This window comes from Cygnus olor, chromosome 13 (genome assembly GCF_009769625.2).
Source record: "Cygnus olor isolate bCygOlo1 chromosome 13, bCygOlo1.pri.v2, whole genome shotgun sequence".
Lineage (NCBI taxonomy): Eukaryota > Metazoa > Chordata > Aves > Anseriformes > Anatidae > Cygnus > Cygnus olor.
This window is the reverse complement of record NC_049181.1, coordinates 17933546-17954556: the sequence shown is the minus strand read 5'-3', so window position 1 is coordinate 17954556 and position 21011 is coordinate 17933546. Positions and strand designations below refer to the sequence as shown.

Genomic DNA, 21011 nt, shown 5'->3' with positions numbered 1-21011 from the left:
AGAAAGGCTGTAGCCATATTAAAGAGAGCACAGAAACAAAGAACAGAATCTCTAGAATTAAGGGAGGCCACACCTCCATTTGACAGCTGTATGGTAACTCAGCTGAGAATAACTCCACTAGGACTGCGTCAGCTCTCTGAAAGACACCAACTTGTTCCCAGTAAAAATCTTCTACGAAAACTGGTATCATTCCATTGTGTGCTTTTCCCCACAAAGTATCTTGGGGAAATGAGTATCCCACTTGCAGATAGAGAGACCTAGGGAAAGAGGCTCAAGTCAAGGTCACACAATGACTCGCTGCTGAGGCTGCCCCTGCAGTTCAGTGGCTCACACAGGCTCACAGCCATTGTCTTATTAACAGCAAAAGCCCTGTGGTTTTTCTAAAGTAGCCAAATCAGCCAGGTGATCTGCTTGGAAGGAAACAGACCAGGGAAAAGCACCTCTTTTCTTGCAACAGGGTACATCCACACAAAGGATGGAGTATTTGAACCGTTCCAGGCAGAGAAAAGCAGTCGCTGTGGGTGTCCTCCGTGCACCCTGCTCAGGCTGTGCCGCCGACAGAGCACGGCCACGCAGCAATTTCGTCCTGGGCATCCTCCTGGCAGCACCCACCTGCTGCAGAGGGAGCTCCCCACACACAGACACAGCTGGCACTGAGCTCCATGGGAGCAAACTCATCCCAGACAGAAGGATGGATTTTTGTCTCATCCTTCATCCCACAGCCTAAGCGATGCCCAGGGGAACAGGCAACACTGCCAGCCCCTCTCGAAGCAGGGAACGCTCAAACCTGCCCTGAGCATCCCCTGCACACTCACATCTTCCACTCATTAGATGCCTTTCCATAGCTCCCCACAAACCTACCACAGCAGCCCACCCCACAGCAGCCCCTACCGCACAGTCTCTGCAGAAGCACTCCCCAGATACACCCGCCTACACACCCCCACATCTGAACGCTTGTACCTCCCCTCCATACACAGCTCCACACAGGAGCCCCCGGCACTCTCCCTTTCACACACAGCCACTGCAGTGCACCGTGAGCATGAACCCCACCAAGGAATCCCAGTGCCTCCTCTGCAGTTAACCTTCCTTGCACATTCTTCCACACATATGTATAAATCCCCAAATTTTGCCAGGTGCAACCCCCTAAAATCCATCTCTGTGCACATGCTTTGTTCATTAACCCCCAACACACTGCGCGAGCGCCCGACACACCCCTCCACGCTCCCAAATGCGGCGTGAACCGCTCACACACCCCTTCCACACCCCCACCATGGGCACCCTGCATGAACCCCAGCACTCTACTCCACTCCCAACACCCCTGCACAGCACAGCCCAGCCCACGCCCCCCCCACCTTGCGCATGAGCCCCCCGATGCACCCCCCAGACTTCATAAATCCCTGCCACCCCCATCACACGCACTGCATGAGCCCACCCACCATTACACACACTGCATGACACCCCCAGTACCTCCAAGCCCAGCAGATGACACCCCCAGCACCTCCCCTTTCTCCATTCACACCTATCCACCCCAGTGGGACCCCCCCCTCGCAGCCTGGACAGACACAGGGACACCCTCAGACAGCCCCCTGAGCACTGGATACAGCCATGTCTCGCCAAGAGACAGACACGCCCCTCCAGCTCCACATCTGCTCCAGATTAAGCGTGCCGGGTGCTCCCCAGGGGCTGCCACCTCTCCAGGGGTAAAAGGAGATTGGGCAGGTTCAGCCCAGAGGGGCAGAAGCATCCCCGAGCCCCTAGGAAACATGACCTTAGCAGCAGACTGAGTGGTGCAGCCCCCTCCTCACCCCGCCTCCTCACTGCACCAGGCAGCGATGCTAATTACCTTCCTCCAGCTCATCCATGCTCCCGATCTTCCGCGCCCCATCGATGGTGTAAATGTAGCGGACTCCCTGAGGCAGGTTGATGTTGTCGGACAGGGAGCGGGTCAGGTCAGCCAGGAGAGCATCAAAACTTCGGAAGCGGTCAGAGGACACAGCGTATACAATCCCCTTGAAGTAGCGGTCCCCGTTGCGATAGAAACGCACCTTCTTGGCTTTCTTCTCATTGCTCAGCGCCTGTAAGGTCCTGGTTCTGTAGAAGCTACAGTGAGCACTGTGAGTGGGGCTGGGCAGCCCGTTCATACGTGAGCCTCGCATGTTTCTGGACGCCTTGTCTCTTTCGTCAAAGTGTCCAAAATCAAGTTCCATAGTTTGGTGAACCCTAAAGATTTGAAGCTGAGCAGGAAGATGGGGAGAGAAGGAGTGTGAAGGGGACAGGTTAGAGCCAGGCAGAGCCACAAGTCAGAGAAAAACAACACTAACGCAAGCGCTGTGTCTGGAGCAGGACAGATGTATTTGGGAAGCGTCCCCTCCCCTGACCCAGATTTGTATCGATTCTGGGGGCTGAGGGTAGGAGTGGTCCTCGCGTTTTGAAAGGGATCCAACTACTGGGGGCAGGGAACACATTTCTAGAGAGCAGTCTGCTCCTGCACCTGGGAGTTTTCAAAGTGCAGTAAAAGGGGACTCGGGGCCAAAAGGGACACATGACAGTTGCAGCTCGGCCCCAAAAAACTCATCCAAACACCAGTTGGCAATGAATTAAACCTCTGAGCCCTGTGAGGTTTCCTTTGGCAACAGAAAACAAGGAGATCCCAGTGAGTCAGCCCTTCAATCTGTCGAATCACGGAAGGAACCAGAGCATCTGAATATTTAACATTAGAATAAACTGGCATTTATGAAAGAATGGTCACAGGGGAATAAGCAGTTTCTTTGTGACAGCCTGTTCAATAAGGGTTAGCAATGAGATCCAGCCCACCCTTCCCCCTATCCGCAGCCCCCTCCTAGCCCATCAATCAATTCCCAGGACCAGCCTACATCTCTAAGAAGAAATGACTGGAAAGAAAAAATCTGTCATTGAAACGAGGCTTCTATGAGCTCTTTTCAGCAGCCTGAGCCGCTTCTGAATTGCATTTCTGCTCCCGTTTAATGAGGAGGAGAAAATAAAGGGGCTATTTCCAACCCCCTTCCAGCCTTAAGTGATTTAATTGCTGGAAGTGCCCCTGCCCAAGGGACACGCCGCCCCTGCCAGCTCACCTTTCATTGTTCTGAGCACAGGGGGCTCCTAGCGCAGGGGAAGAGCAGAGAAAAGCAGGGACTTGAGCTGACAGTCATTAATCAGGAATTTCTGCATAGCCCTTAGTTTATGCCCAAGAACAACCTTCCTCCCGCACCAAACCCCAACACAAAAGGAGAAGGAATCCCCCAGCCCTGCAACAGAAAGATTTCCACTCCCTTGGCACAGCCAGGAACATGCAACTAATGTATGTTGCTTGCATGTTAACACGGGGCAGAAATTGGATTCACAGCCCGCACTCAGCAGCCAGGTATAAATGTAGGAAAAGCTGTTGCTATCTCTTCCCCGCCCCTCACATTTGCCAGAACTGAGCTGCTTGCCTGCATTTTACAATGTCACCATGACCTGTACGTGAAAAATCATTGTCCCCAGCCTGCGGTAAAGCAGATGACAATGCAGGCAATCCATAGAGAAACCCCAAGTTCAGAACGTTTTCCCCACGATGCTAGCTGGGGTAGATTCAGGCTTGTGTCATGTGCTGAACAATGAAACATCCAAGCAACTTTGGGAATGAATCAGAGGATGCAGGGGTTTTGTTTTAAAAATGCTCTGCAGATGCTGCAAGATACTAAGAGAAAGATTCCTCCTTCCATCTGACATCTGTTACTTTTCTGCATGCAAGTCACTCGAAAGAGCTCTACTTACCGGTTTTCAGCGCACAGGGTGGAGATGCTGAGAGAAAGAAAACCAGGCTCACTCTGCCTTTGTTGTCTGAGCTCCAAGCAAGAAATTCCTGCCAGGGTGGATGAGACGCCTCCTAGGTCCTAGTGCCTTGTTCGATCCCTTCACGGTAACTTTGCCTCGGTGGGTTTTACTCTATCATCATTCAGCTGCTTGTAGTCTTCTCTGTATCTGAGGGGGGGAAAAAAAACAGGGTGTGTTCTTTCCAGCTCTGGATATGTTAACAGACAGGTAAACAAAGAGTTTAAAGGGGCAAGTTTGGAGCCTGTGTTCTGAAGGGAAAAAAATTCTCCTTAGCTCTAGCTTCACCAAGAAAGCATCTGACCCCACTGAAAAAAAGAGCTTAATTAGACTGATGCACCAATTTTATAGGATTACCAGTACAGGGAGGTCATGGCTATAAGCCTACGATGTGTTACGATGCTGGCACAGGACTCCAGTGTGTTAGGAAAGCAACTAAGAAAACAGTTGACCAGTGGCACTGAGCCCAGTCTTGCTGCTGTATGGGTTTTACACAGCATTCATGGTTTACACTGGCAAGCAGGAAGGGCCAATTCACTTGGTGGTTCTGCATGCAGTGGCCCTGAATAATTTTTCTCCGTTAACATTGGACATAAGCCAAAGCCAGAGCTCTGAATTCATTCAAGTACCCAAAGGGGTTGGGGATGGAGTCAATCACCACAAGCTTAACCCAATGGATTCAGCCTGGCTCAAATCCCAAACGAAGAGAAGTTTGGATTCCACTGCAGAAGGATTCAGCTGTCGCAAAATCACAAGAGGCTCCTTCCCTGAGACAGCAAAATCTTTCACCTGCTTTCTGGACAAAGATTTCCATTCTGCCAGGGGAAGAGCAACACTGCGAGCCCCGCTCCTGACCCTGCTGGTGCTGGTCCCCTCTTTATGTTAGAAAAGAATAAGCCTTGGAAATGGGAGGGTCTACCCATCTGTAGAAGGAAATCTTTCCTAACAATGCTGTATCTGTTTTGAGTGAAAACATCAGATTTTGTCATTCTGGCGCATTACTCATTTATACAGAAAAAATTAGTATTTATTCCAGCTTTGTCTGCCTTGTATATGACAGTCCAGGAATGCTGACAAATCCACTAAAAGCTCCTCTTTGTTTCCCCAGCAACTTTCACACATGACATTTGTAAAGTTTTCTTACTCCCTGAAACCATCCTTTTAATCATATAAGGTTCCTCTGCACCCTCTGCAAAAGCTGTCAGCTGCTCCCCTTTGTACTTGGTGGGATCGCTAAAGAGGAAGCCACAGATCTGCTCTCCTTCCTCAGCAATTAACATTTGAGGGGACTACAGGAGAGAGCAGGAACTGTGCTTCTCAGGGCATGTCAGTAGGTCTCTACATGCAGATGCAAGAATTCAAGGATTCTCCTTCCCATTCCCAAATTAGAAAATATCTGGACATGCATCACCATGTGCTTAATCTGTCCAGGATTATCAATTCTTACCTATAGTACTGTTGTAACTATACATGTATTCATATTTTTTAAATGCAAAGGTACAAATTATCATGCATGTGCTAAGTGCAGTAGGAGCAAGAACAGAGAAAAACAAACTTAGTCTTCAGTGGTGCACATAACTTAGACACAGAAGAGGCAAACTGGGATCGTGTCTGAGGCATCTGGATACTAGTCAGGGGCAACGTGGCAGGATGACAAAATTCATGAAGTCAGTGGAATCGTACAACTTATTTCCCAAGTATGACTTGTTTGGCGCATGCTGAGGACAGCACGTGGTCTCAGCACTAACAGGTAGCTTTTGACTTCTTTCCACATTTGAGACCACGCCCACTGGTAAGAAGATGAAGTGTGTCTATATGGACATGCTTGCTTAGGACACTGCCAGAAGCTTTTTGAAGCATGGGCACTTGCTTTTAAAAGCATTCAGATTTAAGCAGAACTACTCTGGCAAGAAACCTGGTATTTGCAACTGGGCTACACAACATGGCATAGGAATAACCCTTTCTTGGTGAGTGTAAGGGCCTACTTCTGACTGGTTTTATTGGTCAGGCAGATGAGATTCTTCAAAGACCCCAAGGAGTTAATGCTGGTCAAAACTTACTTCAGAAGAGAATATCCTCTGAGACACTAATCTGAACCATATTAGGCAGCATGAGATATTGGGAATTGGAAAATATCTTCCCATCAATAACTTCATCTAGATAAAAGGGAAAGATAAATTTAGCTTTTCAGATTAAAATATCTGCTTTAAATCACGTGAATCATCTTTCCTCCAGGAAGCTAGCATTTAAACTTCTGCCTGTGTAACTAAATCTGGAAGAAGACGTGTTTGTTGACATTGCTGGGCAACTGCGGTACTGTGGAGAGGAGCAGACTGCAGGTAAAAGGGATTTTGTGACTACTTCTCTGCTAACTTCCCTACATATAAGTAGAAAATCCAGTTTCTATCATCACAAGTCAGTCTTAAGTTCTTTCTATGTCAACACCACCACCCTGTTGCTTTGCTATACACCATCCTGAGCTCTATAAAATAATTCTATCTTGATAGCACAGCACGTTTTACCCATCAGGATGTAAGTTTGGGTGATAAGCAGATGAAGTCTGGCTGCACCACAGATGAGAATTCTGGAAAAAATTAAATCAAGCAATCATTGCTTTCGAAGGAAGTCTTGGATCATCGTACTCCAGTCAGTCTATTTAGATGCACATTTAATTACTTTTCTTATTTGAACCTCTGTGCTTTTGGACTGCTTTCAAAATGTCATCCTTGATCACTTCTTTCAAAGCCTTGTTTGATGAGATCTTATACGCCAAAGCCCCCTGAAATCACACGTGATCATTTCAGGGCTCTGCTAAATGTGTCAGAGCAGTCAAAGACTAAGGCCCTTAAGGCCAGTGGCTCACTCTTGACCCTATAGAGCAACAGGCTTTAAGCCTGAATTTTCAGAGGAGCTGACAGTTCCTTGAACTATCCTGTATTAACCTATAGAGTTAAATCCCTCCTACATGATACTGAGAGCTAATAAGCAAGGGGGACTTGGCAGACTTTCACTACATAACATTTGTTTCCTTTGGAGATTTATTTTTACAGGGACCACACACATCTGAAAGTCTTTTAAATACCAATGCTAGTAAGCCAAAGTCAGCTTGCTGCTGGGGAGAGAAGGGTGGAGGAATACCTCCACAGCATGGCTTCACCACTCCGAGCCTTGTAACCTCTGCAGAGGCCGTTCAGACTCAAGTCACAGCCTGAATCTTTAAAAATCCCAGGGAGCAGCAGGGACAAAGCTTTCTGCCTGGGGAAGGAGGAGAGGGTGCAAGCTGAAGCTTCCAACTGTTTGGCTGAGCTCTATGGCCACCTCCAGCAGCCAGACCGTGTGGGGCTCCTCACCTGCACCTCCCAGCACCAGCACCCCTCGGATGGGACTTGTCACTGCTCCGGAGCCGGCCTCCAGATCCCACCAGCTGTGCTGAGTCAATGTTTCCATGCCGTAGCCCTGTACCCTTGGCAAACACCTCTCAACTTCAGCAGATTACTTTGGCTTCAGATAAACTTCTGCTGAAATTTGGGAGAAATGGGCCATGCATGCTCTGTGGGATCAACAGTATGCGTGCTGCAAGTGAAAAGGCCGTTCCCTGGGCTAATAAACCCTTTGTAAGTATCTGGAAACAATGCAGCTCATAATGAGTAATTCAATGACTCACTGAAGACATTCCCTACACATCCAGATATGAAAAAGCACTAAAACACACAACCGTCATTCAAAGAAAACCTTTTGCACTGGGTTTCATCTGGCTCATCCCCTCCCTATTACAAGCAAACCATCTAAATCAATGTTTTTCTTCTGCAGCTGAAAACAAATTTCCTGATAGCAGAAAATGCAACACCCCCACCACAGTACCCCATGTTATCCCATACAAATCCTGCCACATCCAGGGGGTTCCACAAGCCAAATTTTGGTGGCAATCCAGTGGCACTGTTTTTCCTTAACAGCAATTTGCAAAGCTTGCAGAAAGCCATGGAAACATCTGCCACATGCATTGCCTCTACCCTGGGGGACATGCAGAACCTCACAGAGGTTGACAGTACGTTTTTGCTGATCAAACTAAGTATGATATATGGCTTGCAAGTTCTAGCTAAGGTCATGACAAATGGAACCACAAGAAATCCAGATGTCTCCGTTCACAGAGGTTGTCCATGGGCTGCATCATAACAGTAGACTCATGACCAAGACTAGAAGTTTCTTGATAATTGACCTACAAGACTAAAATTTTAAACAGAAGATGAAAAATGCCTTCTGTGGCCTCAGTAGTCATTAGGAGCTTTTGAACTCTGAGAAGATATTCAGCACAGCACAGGACAAAGACTATAAGTAATAAGAGGACAAATTACACCAACCTGGAGTTCTCAACCTCTGAGGCTCATTTTGAACTTTGGAGTTGCAAGAAAATCATGGTCATCCTGTATGATTGGCAGACTACAGGCCTACGAAGTTTACAAGAGGAATAGGAAGGCGAACTCAATGCTCTTGGTTTTGAATCTGTCCTGGTTTCAGGTAGGACAGAGTTAATTTTCCTCCTAGTAGCTGGCAGGGTGCTATGTTTTGGATTAGAATGAGAAGAGCGCTGATAACATGCTGATGTTTTAATTGTTGTAGAGCAGTGCTTACACCAAGCCAAGGACTTTTCAGCTTCTTGCTCTGTCCTGCTAGCGAGCAGGCTAGGGATGCAGCAGGAGCTGGGAGGGGACAGACCCAGGACAGCTGACCCAAACTGGCCAAAGGGGTATTCCATACCATCTGACGTCATGCTGAACAATATATAGGGGTGGCTAGCCGGGGTGGGGGGGGGGGACCGGCTGCTCGGGGATAGGCTGGGCATCGGTCAACGGGTGGTGAGCAATTGCATTGTGCATCACTTATTTCGTACACATTATTACTATTAATACTATTATTATTATTATTATTATTGTTGTTGTTATTCTTTTCCCTGTCTTAATAAACTGTCTTTATCTCAACTCACAGACTTCACTTTCCCGTTTCTCTCCCCCATCCCGGAGAGGGAGGGGGGAAGGTGAGCGAACGGCTGTGTGGTGTTTGGCTGCCAGCCGGGCTAAACCACAACAGAATCACAACTCATTCCAGTGTGTGAAGAAGTCCCCATCCTATACAGATCCTCCTTTTCCATAGTCCTAAGCATTTCTCACATCCATGTATCCCAACACATTGCCTGTAAGTACTCTCAATTGATGCCCACACCGTCTTTGGAGCACACAGCCCTTACTAGTAGAGGGCTCACCTTCAGCCCATGTTTGTGCCAACACACCTGATCTCCAGCAGCAGCACATGGGAGACAAACTCCCAGGGAAAGTAGAAGGCTCTGAGGAAACCTGTCTGCTGGAAGATGAGCAATCAGTATTTAGAGTGCGGATTCTGGCTGAGCTCAGCTGCTGTGCAGAGATGCTGAGCTGTCAGCGACATAGTAGAAATAATTGTCATTCAGCTTGCTCACCTCTACCAGTATAACAGCTGAGATAGAGGCAGCTCAAAGGTTTTTACACTCTCCAAGAATGGAGAGAGCAGAGTGGGAAAGTGCTTTTGTGCTGGTGTCTGATTACTTTCAGGGGATGGTTCCAACCTGTTTTACCCTAAAAAATCACAGAGAACAGTAGCAAATGATTTTTTTATGGCTGCATATACTGCTTAGCTATTTTGCTATTTTTCTTCAGGCATACATTTATCTAAGAAACTGATAATCATTGCTTTGAATCTACACTGAAATTTAAAGGTAGATACAGAAATGAACAAATTTATTTTAATCTGAGATGTTATCTGCTCAAAACCCCATACAAATTAGAATACATGAGCACACAAAGATTGTTATTAAAATACCAATGAACACATTCTTGTTTGCATAGATGTACTCCCTCACTCTAGAAGGACACAGACTCATTACAGTCAGCCAGAATGAAAAAAATATGCTATAGCTGAAAAAATACACTACAGCTGACATCTTCAGTCAGCTTTCTCCAACAACCAGATCCAACTCTGCAGACACCACGCTAAACTGAACCCGATCTCCTAGATTACTACAAGGCTTTGGAAAGCTGGGTGTTGCATGCGGGAGCCAGCAGCACCGTCTGTTTGTGGTACAAGGCATCCTTGAGTACTCTAAGCATGTGAAGGAAGCAGGTTTCAGAAAAATGTGATAGGCAAAGTCCTGCCTCTAGCAGCTGTCAATGCATCCAGGGATTTTAGATACCTCCTGAGAACCTACTAAGAGCTACATGTAGGTTTTATCTCTGAAACAAAGGTTAAGGTATGGAAACACTTCAAGACACTGCCTTCCAAATAGCTGTACTTAAAAGCACTGAAACTCTGATCTGAACTTCAGTGGCTCATCTGCTCCCTGCATGCATGCCAGAGTTGTGCTGACAAGTAAGAGATGGCTTCAGGCAGAAGTTCTCCTGAAGCTGACACCAGAAACTCCACTGTTGATTCTGATGGCATTTCATCTTCAGATTATGCATGTTCTGTTCATTATGAACTCCCCCCCAAGTTAAGATAAAGTTATTACATGCCACTGGTCCAAATCTCCAGGTTGTGGGCTACTTCTGCAGACATAACCCTGACACCCAGTCATTAAAGTAGGGCTTGCCTTACTTTTAAGCCTATACAAACCCAGTCACCTCTGGGCTGGTCACGCTAGAGAAAATTTCTTGTTCTCTAACTGTATGTACTTCCCACATTCCACTTTGGGATATCCATTTTAGGCCTCCTTCCTTGCTTCTTCCATAGAGGTGTGAAAGAGGGACCTTGAGAGAGGGCTACTTTTACTGTGGGCAGTGCTAATCACAACAGAGTGGATTACCCACATCCCACACACATCACTCACAGTGCAAGTAGCACCAGCGCACTTTGGTTCCCCGTGAGGTTGGCAGATGTGACAGGAAATATCTGTGCGCCACAGATGAGAGCGACTGTATAAGTTCAGTGCGCAAAAGGTACCTCCACTGTGCCTCGCAAAGCAGCAGAGACCTGCGGAGACCCACGAGAGCTCATCTGCTGGCAGCAATCATCATCAGGACCTCAGTGCAAACCATTCTTGCTTTGGGCCACTTCCTTAGGCCGTAGGTGTCTGTAAGACAACAATGATGCCACCCTGTGGCAATACTGAGCATCAGGAGCGAAAAAAAGTGATCCCTATTCAAGCATTAATCAGTTAGGAGTGACTGCCGCTCCCAAACGTGCTGTTTGGTCCCTAGAAAGGAAGGGAAGGGCACGGGGGTTGATAAGCAGTCACCATGCTCCAGCAGCAGTGCACTAGCTGTGGGCCATGAAATGCCGGGAGGGACTTGCAGGCATAACAGCTGGTCTGGTTGTTTAGATGAATTGCTGTGGCAAAAAAGAAATGAATGACCTCTCCTTACACACTTTGCATTTCACACCCTCCTACCCGCTTTGCAGAGAAGCAAGATGCTAGAACAGGAAAGATCTTGGCTTTCTGCCTTGGAATTATGCAAGGACACTGCAAGCTCTAAAATATGGTCATTTCCCCTCAACTCAGTGAGCAGTAGCATCCACAGAGGTCTGTTCCTTACCCAGATACAGAACCGATGGCCATATAATGAGTATTCATCATCATAACATGCAGTGTCTGCACAGCATCACATTACTTCCTGCTAGAAGTGATCACCTGTGACCAGAAATTCAGGTAAACCTGAACAATACAGCTAGTACTTAATTACGATGATTTAATTCAGGGAACTAATCTGATAGACTTGTTTTAACTTCCTCATAGCAATCCAATTCCTATAAGCTGGCTATTTTTCGTACGAGTTTCAGCACAGACTATACATTTGCAAGAACCTAACAACATCACCAGCAAACAGCCTCAGGAAGCCCACCTGAGCCTGTGAGTTTGAGTTCTCAAATCATCCTCAGCGGTTGGTCAGGCCCAGACCGCTGCTTCTTGACAATGATGCAGCCAGATTTACACACACCTTTTCCAGTTTGCACAACAGGATTAAGTGATTTATCCCTAAACTGGAAAAGGAACTTTTTTTTTTCCCATTACAGGATCTTCAAAATCAGAATGCCCCTGGCTTAAACTGTACCAGTTTATGCTTTGAGCTATTCTGTGAGGAAACAAGCTCCAGAGGCAGAGTTTTAGCTTAGTATTGCATTAAAACATTAATTGTGATGTGACTTATTTGATTCATGTCAGATGAAATGAAGGCTTTGCAGAAGCTAAATTATTGTTTTGTTTCACGTAGCCTGTTGGGTGGTGATGGTAAATGATTTCAAATCGGAACAGATCCTAGGAACAGGCTCCCAACAGGACAACAAAGCTTTCTTCTCCTTAGTGCCTGCTAAACCAGCACAGGCAATTGGTTGAGGAGCTTACACTTAGAGAAAATAAGTTATCAGGCAGTTACATTTCAGGCTTGCTTGACCCACACCCCCCTTTGTATATGCCCTTCTCTTTGCTCCCCCCAGTAGGAAGCAGTTAGAGGCAGTGCCAGCAGATGGCAACCCACTAAGAGGTTTGCAGTGCCTGGTGGAGCCATGCTGGCCAGCAGCGTGGGCAGCCCAAGGCAGCTGCCTTCCTGCCTTGGCAAGGCAGCGAGAGGACCTGAGAAGTTTTGTCATTGCAATTCAATCTTGGAAGGCGATCAGAGGCTCTGGAGGATATCCAGCTGTTTTGGACTCTACTTCAGCCACTCTGCAGTAGAAATGCCTCTGCAGTATTACTAACAACCCATTCTGATAGTCTAATTCATTCCCTAAAATTTGTGGTAGCCCCTCAGTGCTAAGGAAGCTCACACACGCAGGTGGCTGCTGATTGGTATGGCTCAGGGTCAGTCTCCCTTTTTACTTCCAAAACCTTTGCAGAAGAGCAGTTTCCTTTGAGCAGCACCTTCTGAAGCGCACGTTTAAATTCACACACACTGGCATTTCAGGCAGATTATACAGCCACACACAAACCATTTTCTACATATCCCCATGCCCGAGGTTTCCTTTTATCCAGCTCTAGGAGAACCTCTACTTTATGCTGTAAATTACTGTTCAGACATTTCCCTCCCTCCGACAATTCATGGCACGAGGTGTTTTAGGGTTTATGTGCAGAAAACATTTTGAATAGTGTTTTAGGTGTTCAGATTCTTCCTAGATGTTTAAAGGCTAGGGGTTAATGGGTTTGATGGTCCTTGCAAAGCTAAAGCGAAAGCTTCTTTAGTAGGAGCAACACTTTATTCCAGCCCATAAACACAGGAACAGGGTGTCCAGGTACACATCAGAACCTCAAGGACCAGAGCCAGAACACAAATTCAGGCAAGCCACAACCCACTCTGCATCCATGTAGCTGGCAGCAGCTGAGCTGTATGCTGACAGACAGGAGAAAGATGCTGCCTGCCAACTACGCCTTGCCAGCCTGACCCCCACAAACAGAGCACATGCAGAATATTATTCCCCTCATACGGGAGCCCAGCCTTTTCTAGAGCCTGTGCTTCTGCATTTACGAAGGGAGCGTTTAGATCTGCGACTGCGAAAACTGATCAGTCTTCCCAGCAATTAAACCCTAAACCCAGACACGTGCTTCAGGAACTTGAGGTTTTTGTTTTGGTTTGGAGAAGGTTTGAAGAACTGAAAAACATGATTTTTTCCCATATATAATGGTAACTCCCAAGCAGAACTCAGCAGGAAAGTACTACTGAAAAAGCAACCATTTTGGAGTCATTAAGGGGGAGATGAGTAAGCTGTCTAGCAAGGGAGGAGATTACAGCAATATCCTGCTAATTAGTAGGGGAGGAGACAGGAGGTCCCATTCATTGAACTACTGCTTTTAATTAGGATCTGGAGTCACTGTGTTGGAGGGCTGCTTTCCACCCCCCTCATCCAGAGGAGATGTTAGCAGTAGTTTTATGTTAATTTATGTTGGCTGAAAACCTAGCAATTTTAGGAGACAATTAAATTTCAGAGGACAGCTTGTTAATATTCATTTCAGCTTCTATAAATACATTCCTAATCCACTGCAGGATTTAGCAGGCTGTGGATGTGTCATTGTGCACATTAGATTTGTTACAGAGCAGGGGGTTGTGTTAGGTCATGTGGGTCTCTAAGAGAGGAGTGAGCCCACGCTGTGACAGGGATTGATGATAACTCGCTAGCTGTCTTGTGGAAGGTGGTATATTTGTGTTTATGCTAGAGTGATAAGTTACTTGACAGGCCCCAGGACAAGCACACATGATGTCTCAAACAGCTGCTGCAAGTACAGTCTTCATCTTCATCTCCTGGGCTTCCCATACCAACTTCAAGTTACTGTTCCTAGCACAGCAGGCAGCTCCCAGCTTTTTCCTTATGTTTCTTCATGGCCTCTCACATCCCTCACAGAGAAACTGTTTCAGAGCCTCTCCTTTGCTTCTCACACTCATGTTTAGTAAATACATTTGTACACCTTTGCCCCCAAAAGGAGGTAGATAGCTCTAAACCAGACTGCATTTGTTAGGAAGCAATTGACCATGAGTTTCAACTTTGCTGCTCCCCACCAAAACTCTCCTCTCCAGTTCATCTAGAACCCATCAGATTACAGACACCCAAGAAGAGGCATAACGTTATAGACACCACTTTCCCCCACCACACACAGCCCCATCACCATGCACTGCCTATTCCATGTGCTGCCACTCACTTTCCCAGGGATCAGAACTAGTTTCAAGGTAAAATTTTACTCTGTGCATACCCAACCCAGTTTCAGCCAGAATATTCATTGGTTTGGCTCAACTACTGCAAAGTGTCTGCTGTTTGCAAAATGTTCAGAAGTTACAAAATGGGATGCATGAGGAGAGTTAGTCATATACAAGACCTAACACCCTGGTTCTAAGAAAATAAAAGATTTCTAGAGCACTGAAACCTAGCACACAACACGAATTCACAAGTTGGAATAGGCTGCATCACGGCGCAGGCTGGCAAAAGAGCTTTTGATTCCTTTCTGTTCTACATACCAGCTGGAAAAAAAAACAGCCAAGGGGCGGTATAATGCTAACGGTGAGCAGTCCCAAAGTGGAGGAGAGGCGCTACTATACCTTCATGAGAAGCCAGGCTGCTCCACACCTCAGCCAGGGAGTTCTGGAGTAGATTCAGAGGGACCTTAATGAAAGAGGTCTTTGCTAGCAGGGAACACATCCTTCAGAAACGAAGCGGGCAATAACTCATTCTGGTATAGCTATTCCCTGAAGCAAATTGCATTGGATTTGTTACTGAAATAGCTAGCTCATTACCCCAGCCTGTGGCAGAAGCAGCAAGTGCCAGCCATCTGGAGTGCTAGATGGCCCACTGCCAGTAGAGCCGTGATGCTTTGGAAGAGGTAGAGAGCAGGGGTGAGTTAGAGCAATGAGCACAAGTATAGGAGAGACTGAAGGGAGAGCAAGAGAAAGGACATATAGGAAAAAATAAGGAAGAGAGAAGTACTCTTAAAGAAGCTGTAAGTGATGCCTAAGAGGAGCAGATGCTGGAAACAAGCTGATTTCCAGTCTGTTTGCTAGCATAAGATAAATAAAGAGGTAACCTTACCAGAGAGGAGGATTAGGAAAAAAAAAAGAGGAAAGAAAGTACAGAAGCTAAAGAACCATTCAGGAAAGTATTTATCCCCCTATGCTGAGTTGGGAAACTCCAGAACACTGTAAATGCCCTGACCCAAGCACCAGAAGCACAGCAGGGCCATCACAGCATGATTTTTTGCCATATTTGCATACAGAGTTTGTTTCTCTCACTGATTGAGCCCAGAGTCTAATATTTGGTGTACAGCCCTCCTGAAGACTCTGCTTGTTGTCTTCAGCCAAAGTGGCTCAAGCCATCACAGAGGTTTTCCTTACCTGGTATTCTGATGCTGCAGTATGAAAAGCACACAGGTGAAGCTAGGTCTTTTTCACAGCCCAAAATATATTTTCAGATTCAAACTCTGCATTGTGACTAGCTCATCAGCACAAGAACAGCCACTGTCTGACAATCTGACAGCACACAGACTTTTTTCAGGAACATAGGCTAAAAGAACGCTATTTATTAAACACAGAAATAGGATCTAAAGTCTAAATTCTTAATGATGCCTAACTTTTGGTGATACTAATAGAGCAAAAACTAACCTGTAGAACATAACAAGTAACAGCCCCTGGTAAAGCTTTACATACCTTCTAAATAGAGGCTTGCTGGCAAGGATTGGTTCAGAGCAGAGGCCAGGTGGAGCTGCTCAGAGTACTTAATGGAAATTGGGTGGGCTAATTTCCCTGCTGTTTACCAGCATTAGGCTAGGGTAGATAAATTGCAATACTTGAATACTGTTTAAATTTTACAACAGCTTGCTACGCAAGAATGCTGGTTTACTTTCCTGCCATTGTGGGCTCTTAAAATCTGAGATCTTTGTGCTGCAAGGAATGGCATTTCGAGTCTAATAAATATAGAAGTCAAGACAACTATGTTTGCCTTCCCTTGGCAAAAGGATATAAATCAGCCTATGGCTCTATCTTCCTGAAAAGTCAAGTTGTCTAGTGAGTGTCTTCCCACTACTCTCCCCTATTTTTCCCTTCTCTTTCCCTCAGGCTCCTTAAAGAAAATTACTGTTTATGAAACTGCATGTGAGAGTCATGCCTGCAGAAAGCTACTGCAATATTGCTGTGCTGTAGGGCTGGGATGCTTTCTCTGGAAGCAGATGAGAACAAAGCTTTCTCTGTAAGGAAGAGGCAAGCTGTCTTTTAGATGAAACATGACAAAGACTTTTGCCCTTTTCCCCAAAATGAAAATGTGCTAGCTTGGGATGATTCTAGGGAGGAAAAGTTGTATCACCAGACAATCAGGAGGCCAGCAGGTAATGCTGATTTGGCTGGCCACAAACTAGAAAGCTAGGTCAGGTCAGGGTTCATCCAGTTCTGTGTCCCCTAGACACAGCAAGACAGACGCTTTCTGAAGCTGTTGTAAAACCTTAGTAGTAACACTTGGGCACTAACCTACCCCTGGGTTGTTTGCCAACTCCAGATGGTTAGTGGTTGCTCCATGCTGTAAAGTTTTGGGGCTCCTTCTACTCTATTATAAATTTATAAATACTTCTTGTGTAGTATTTATTGTCTAAATAACTTCCTAAATGTTTTGGAGCCCTGGGATACTTGACAGTATCCAGAAACAATGAATCCTAGATGTTATTTAGAAACTTCCAGCTAGCATCTACTATACAAAGTGGTTGTCACTGGATATTCCTGTTTATTACTGCCTATTGATGCTTACTGCTGTTTGCAAATGAGTATTGACACCAAATAAAAGAATGTGATGGGATATGCAGTGAAGACGTGGGTGATATTTTTGGCTTCTAGCATGTCAATCCATTCTTTTTCAGTGACAGAAATCTCAAAGGTAATGAAATTGTTATTGCTGTGAGTTTAAATATCAGCCAGATCCTGTACTTGGTGAGAGATGAACCAACCTTTTATCACTGCAGGGATTTCACACATAAATGGAAACAGAATATGGTTCTACCCTCTGTACCTCAACAGCTGCCCTGAACAAGAAATGGGCAGCAAGGAAAAAAGAGCCCTGGCATTCAAACGGCTTGCTAAGCAATCCCCATCGTGTCGTCTAAGAAACAGGGAACCTTCTGGATACAGCAAAGGGAAACTTTCAGTGAAAACTCACAGGTGTTTCTATTAGGAATCCAAATGTCCTTTGATTTCAGAGGCAATGGGTGACTCAGAACAAGCTGGTTTGCAGGGAGTGTTAACTAAATGCAGCAGTTTGATCTCCAGCCCTTACAGATGCAGAAGTGCAATCTTCAGAAAGTTGTTATAGTCCATTTTACAGGTCACAGGGGCAATTAAGCAGAGATTTTTCTAGTTGTCCCCAAGGCATGAGGGCTGGTAAAGAAATGTCTGTTGCAGTAAACAAAGGGTATGGCAGCTTTTCTCTTTGAACCTGTTATATATGATCTCCTTCTTCTTCTGCTCCTGCTTTCAGCTCTCCAACTGGCACAACTTCCATGGCATGGCTGAGCACCAGGCACTGTTACAGTGTTTGAGGGTGGTTTGGATCTACACTGCTTTCCCACCAGGCAATTCAAAGCCTGCCTCAGTCCAGGTACAGTCCTCTGGTAACACAGACCTGATACCCTGGATATGTGAAATTTATCTTCAGATAGATTGGTAGTTTATGAAAGCCAAAAAGAATGGTTAGATCCTCAAGTCCTTAGCTGGATCCTTAGTGTAACATTTCAATATAGATGTGGAGCTAATAGCCAGTGCACCACTATGATTTCTAATGGAAAAATATCCAAGCTTAATCTGAAGACATCAGCAATAGAAATCATCATGGCCATGGTTCATTTTTCAAGTGGCAACTTGCCTGCAGGTGCTGCTTAACATTTGAGTAGTTGGACTATGCAGCGCAAAAAAGTGTCTGCTGGCACTTACAGAGCAGCTCGTTCAGCTACAGAGGAAAAAGGTTGTGCTTTCCAGGCCAAGTCTTGCTGTTCTTCGTGTCCAAGACAACACTTATTAAAACTTTATCCAGTTCTTTCAAGCAAAACCTACTAAAGTAAAGAGAAACATAGCTGAATAATGGAAAAAAAAAAAAAAAAAGTAAGAAGCCAGAATAAGGGGTCCCCAGTGTGACAGCTGAACCCGTCATCTCTCCTGAGAACAGGAGATGCTGCCTACAGTAAGTGACCAAGCAGCAATTGTATCTTTGTATCTTCTTCTTCCAGAAATGAATATATCTCTCTTCTTTATGGCAGAGTCTCCAGGACCTCTTTAATGAAAAGCCTTTTTGTTTCCCTAAGGTCATCTGTCCTGGGAAGAAGGCCATGCTTTGCTAGTTTCAGCCATCTAATTAAGAAAGGGGTTGTGTGAGTAAGCAGGTAGCTTGGGAGTCAATCTTTTGTGAACAGAGCAAATTTCATTTGTGCAAAGAGAAACCTGGGGTTTAGGCTGAATTATCGAATGAATTATAACAACAGATCACTTGCCTTTGCAGTGATTTAATTATCAAAGATTTTCCAAATGAAGGGGAGGGGGGAACCAAAGGAGGGACACAGCATTTCCTGAGGGAAATGTCAGTTTGGCAGTTACACCCCTTACCTGTGGATGTCTGGCCAAGGTCATTAAGGGAAGGTGATGTGTTGCGATCATTTGTGTTGCCAAGCACCAGCTTTTCCTTAATGTGACATATCTATAGCCATGTAGAAATCAATGTGTAAATCAAAGTACTCAAGAGACAACAGAGCACGGAAGGCCATTTTTGTCACCGGAAGAAAGACAGTCAGCCACCATCATGTGTTTTAAAAGCACATCAGACAGAAAGATGGGAGAGCACAGAATTAAGCCAGTTTAAGTGGTGAACTGAGGCACAGAAAACTAAATCCTGGGATGGACCTAGAAGAGAAATCTAGGACAAAGCTCAGAGCTGTAACCAAAAACAGGCCTGATCTTCAACATACCAACCAGTAGGAATCATTTCTAGGAAAAAGTGTTATGCTATTAGTGGACATTTGTAGGATTACCTAGAAAGTGTCCAAACTTCCAGTTTAAAGCATCATGCGAAGATGAAGAGCACAGAAGACTACTGTAGACAAGCTGCTCTGCACCAGCCTAGTAACAATACAGAATCCAAAAACAGTGGGATCAAAAAAATACATTCAAGCCTTTTAAGCGTAACTGCATGAAAATTGGCAGTATGGCATGGATTTCTGGGGAAAAAAAAGAAAAAAAAAAAAAAGCAATGCTAAGTAGAAAAAAGATGGAAATAATGGGTAACCCAACATTATCTATTCTCTTAGGATATTACATCCACATCCCAGCCTCCTTCCTGACATTGAAGGGAAATGGATCATGAATCATCAGTCAGCCCTTTGATATGCACTGACCACATCTACAGTGCTTTTTGGGACAGTCACATTATTTCACCCATAACCAGAGCTTTTCAGCATTGTATTTGATATGCTGCATAGAAACCTAGTAAGACATGGTTACAGTTCCCACGCACCTTCAGTGCTTATTGTCAGAGTTCGTTACCATTGCTCTTACTTGCTCATGGCACTAGCTCCAGGCCTGGTATCCAAATCTTAATCAGGAACCCAGCTCAGTTCAAATTCACATACCATTCAAACAAGGCAAACCACCTCTCCCATCATTAGCTTTAAGTTAGCAATAATTGGCATACTACTTAAATATAACCCCAGTTTATCCCCATTTTACCCCAGTGAGTTGAAGACTGCAGCAGGAGGCAAAGAAGATTCAACATGGGAAAATAAAAATGGTGCTCAAGTCATCAGGAATGTTGGGAGGTATTTCAGTGCATGGAGACCTGAGAAAGATCAGGCTGGGGTAAGTGAAATGCTGCTGTTGCTGCTTGAATGAACGGCACTGGAATTTTTCTGTTCATGTACACTCTCTTCAGTTGCTTCTCTGTAGGTCTTTCAGACAGGTTAGCATGTTTCCTGTGCAAGGAGCTCATCTCTTTCTCAGATGAATTATCCAAAGTACCTCAGACACTTCAACATTTCTTGTCAGACTCATAAAACAAGTCTTACCTCAGATGGCAGTGAATCCGATGTGCCCTGACAGTAACAAGCAGGGCAACAAAGAGAATCATTAAATGTCAGTAGAGTTGAGAAAGACCTCAGTGTCCCACTACCAGAAAAAATAGGATGCGTCTCCAAAAGTGGCAGTCCTGACTGCTGCATACTGGAATGTGTGAATGTAGAGCCAGATGTGCCAAGTTTTATTAACACAGGTTTCCTTTGACAGGAGTAATTCACTTGTGGACCTTACAATTAGGTCTGAGACTCTGCTTTTCTGTGACAAAGAGCAGTAAAGAAAGATGGGAATATGTTCACCCAACTCAGTGCTGGGCGGACACACAACCAGGTGCAGAGAGTAGGTGTAAATCTAATTTGGGGACTTGTAGGATTGCATCTGTCCCTTCTGGCATGTTTTTTCCACCTGCTTTTCCTTAATGACAGTTGAATGCTTGGAATATCCACTGCTTACCTGAACATAGAGTGGGTGAGAAAGCTGGGTGTGAATTGACTGGTGCAAGGAAGCTTCAGGGAGCTGCAGCCCACCACCACAGATGGTGACTTTCCAGAATGTCCTTGGGGTTATACCTGGAACACTGATATGAATTCCTGGATGTCACTTGGGGCCAGCAAGAGTGAATCAGACAGTAATTTTCTGCACTGTCCCCAG

At 45.4% G+C, this 21011-nt stretch overlaps 1 protein-coding gene across 8 annotated transcripts in view; it reads right to left on the bottom strand.

The window, feature by feature from the left end:
• Positions 1-21011, bottom strand: part of DCX (doublecortin) — a 126800-nt gene that overhangs the window by 81164 nt on the left and 24625 nt on the right. For 5 of the 8 annotated variants that reach the window (XM_040572305.1, XM_040572306.1, XM_040572308.1 and 2 more), the window contains 3 exons: positions 20814-20929; positions 3778-3984; positions 1844-2234 (listed from right to left, as the gene is read on the bottom strand). In XM_040572305.1, coding sequence (XP_040428239.1) covers positions 1844-2207 — 364 coding nt within the window. In that variant the 5' untranslated portion in view covers positions 2208-2234; positions 3778-3984; positions 20814-20929. Of the gene's footprint in view, positions 1-1843; positions 2500-3777; positions 3985-15662; positions 16286-20813; positions 20930-21011 lie in introns of those variants that run through there. The other 3 variants (XM_040572304.1, XM_040572307.1, XM_040572312.1) reach the window with 3 other exon arrangements.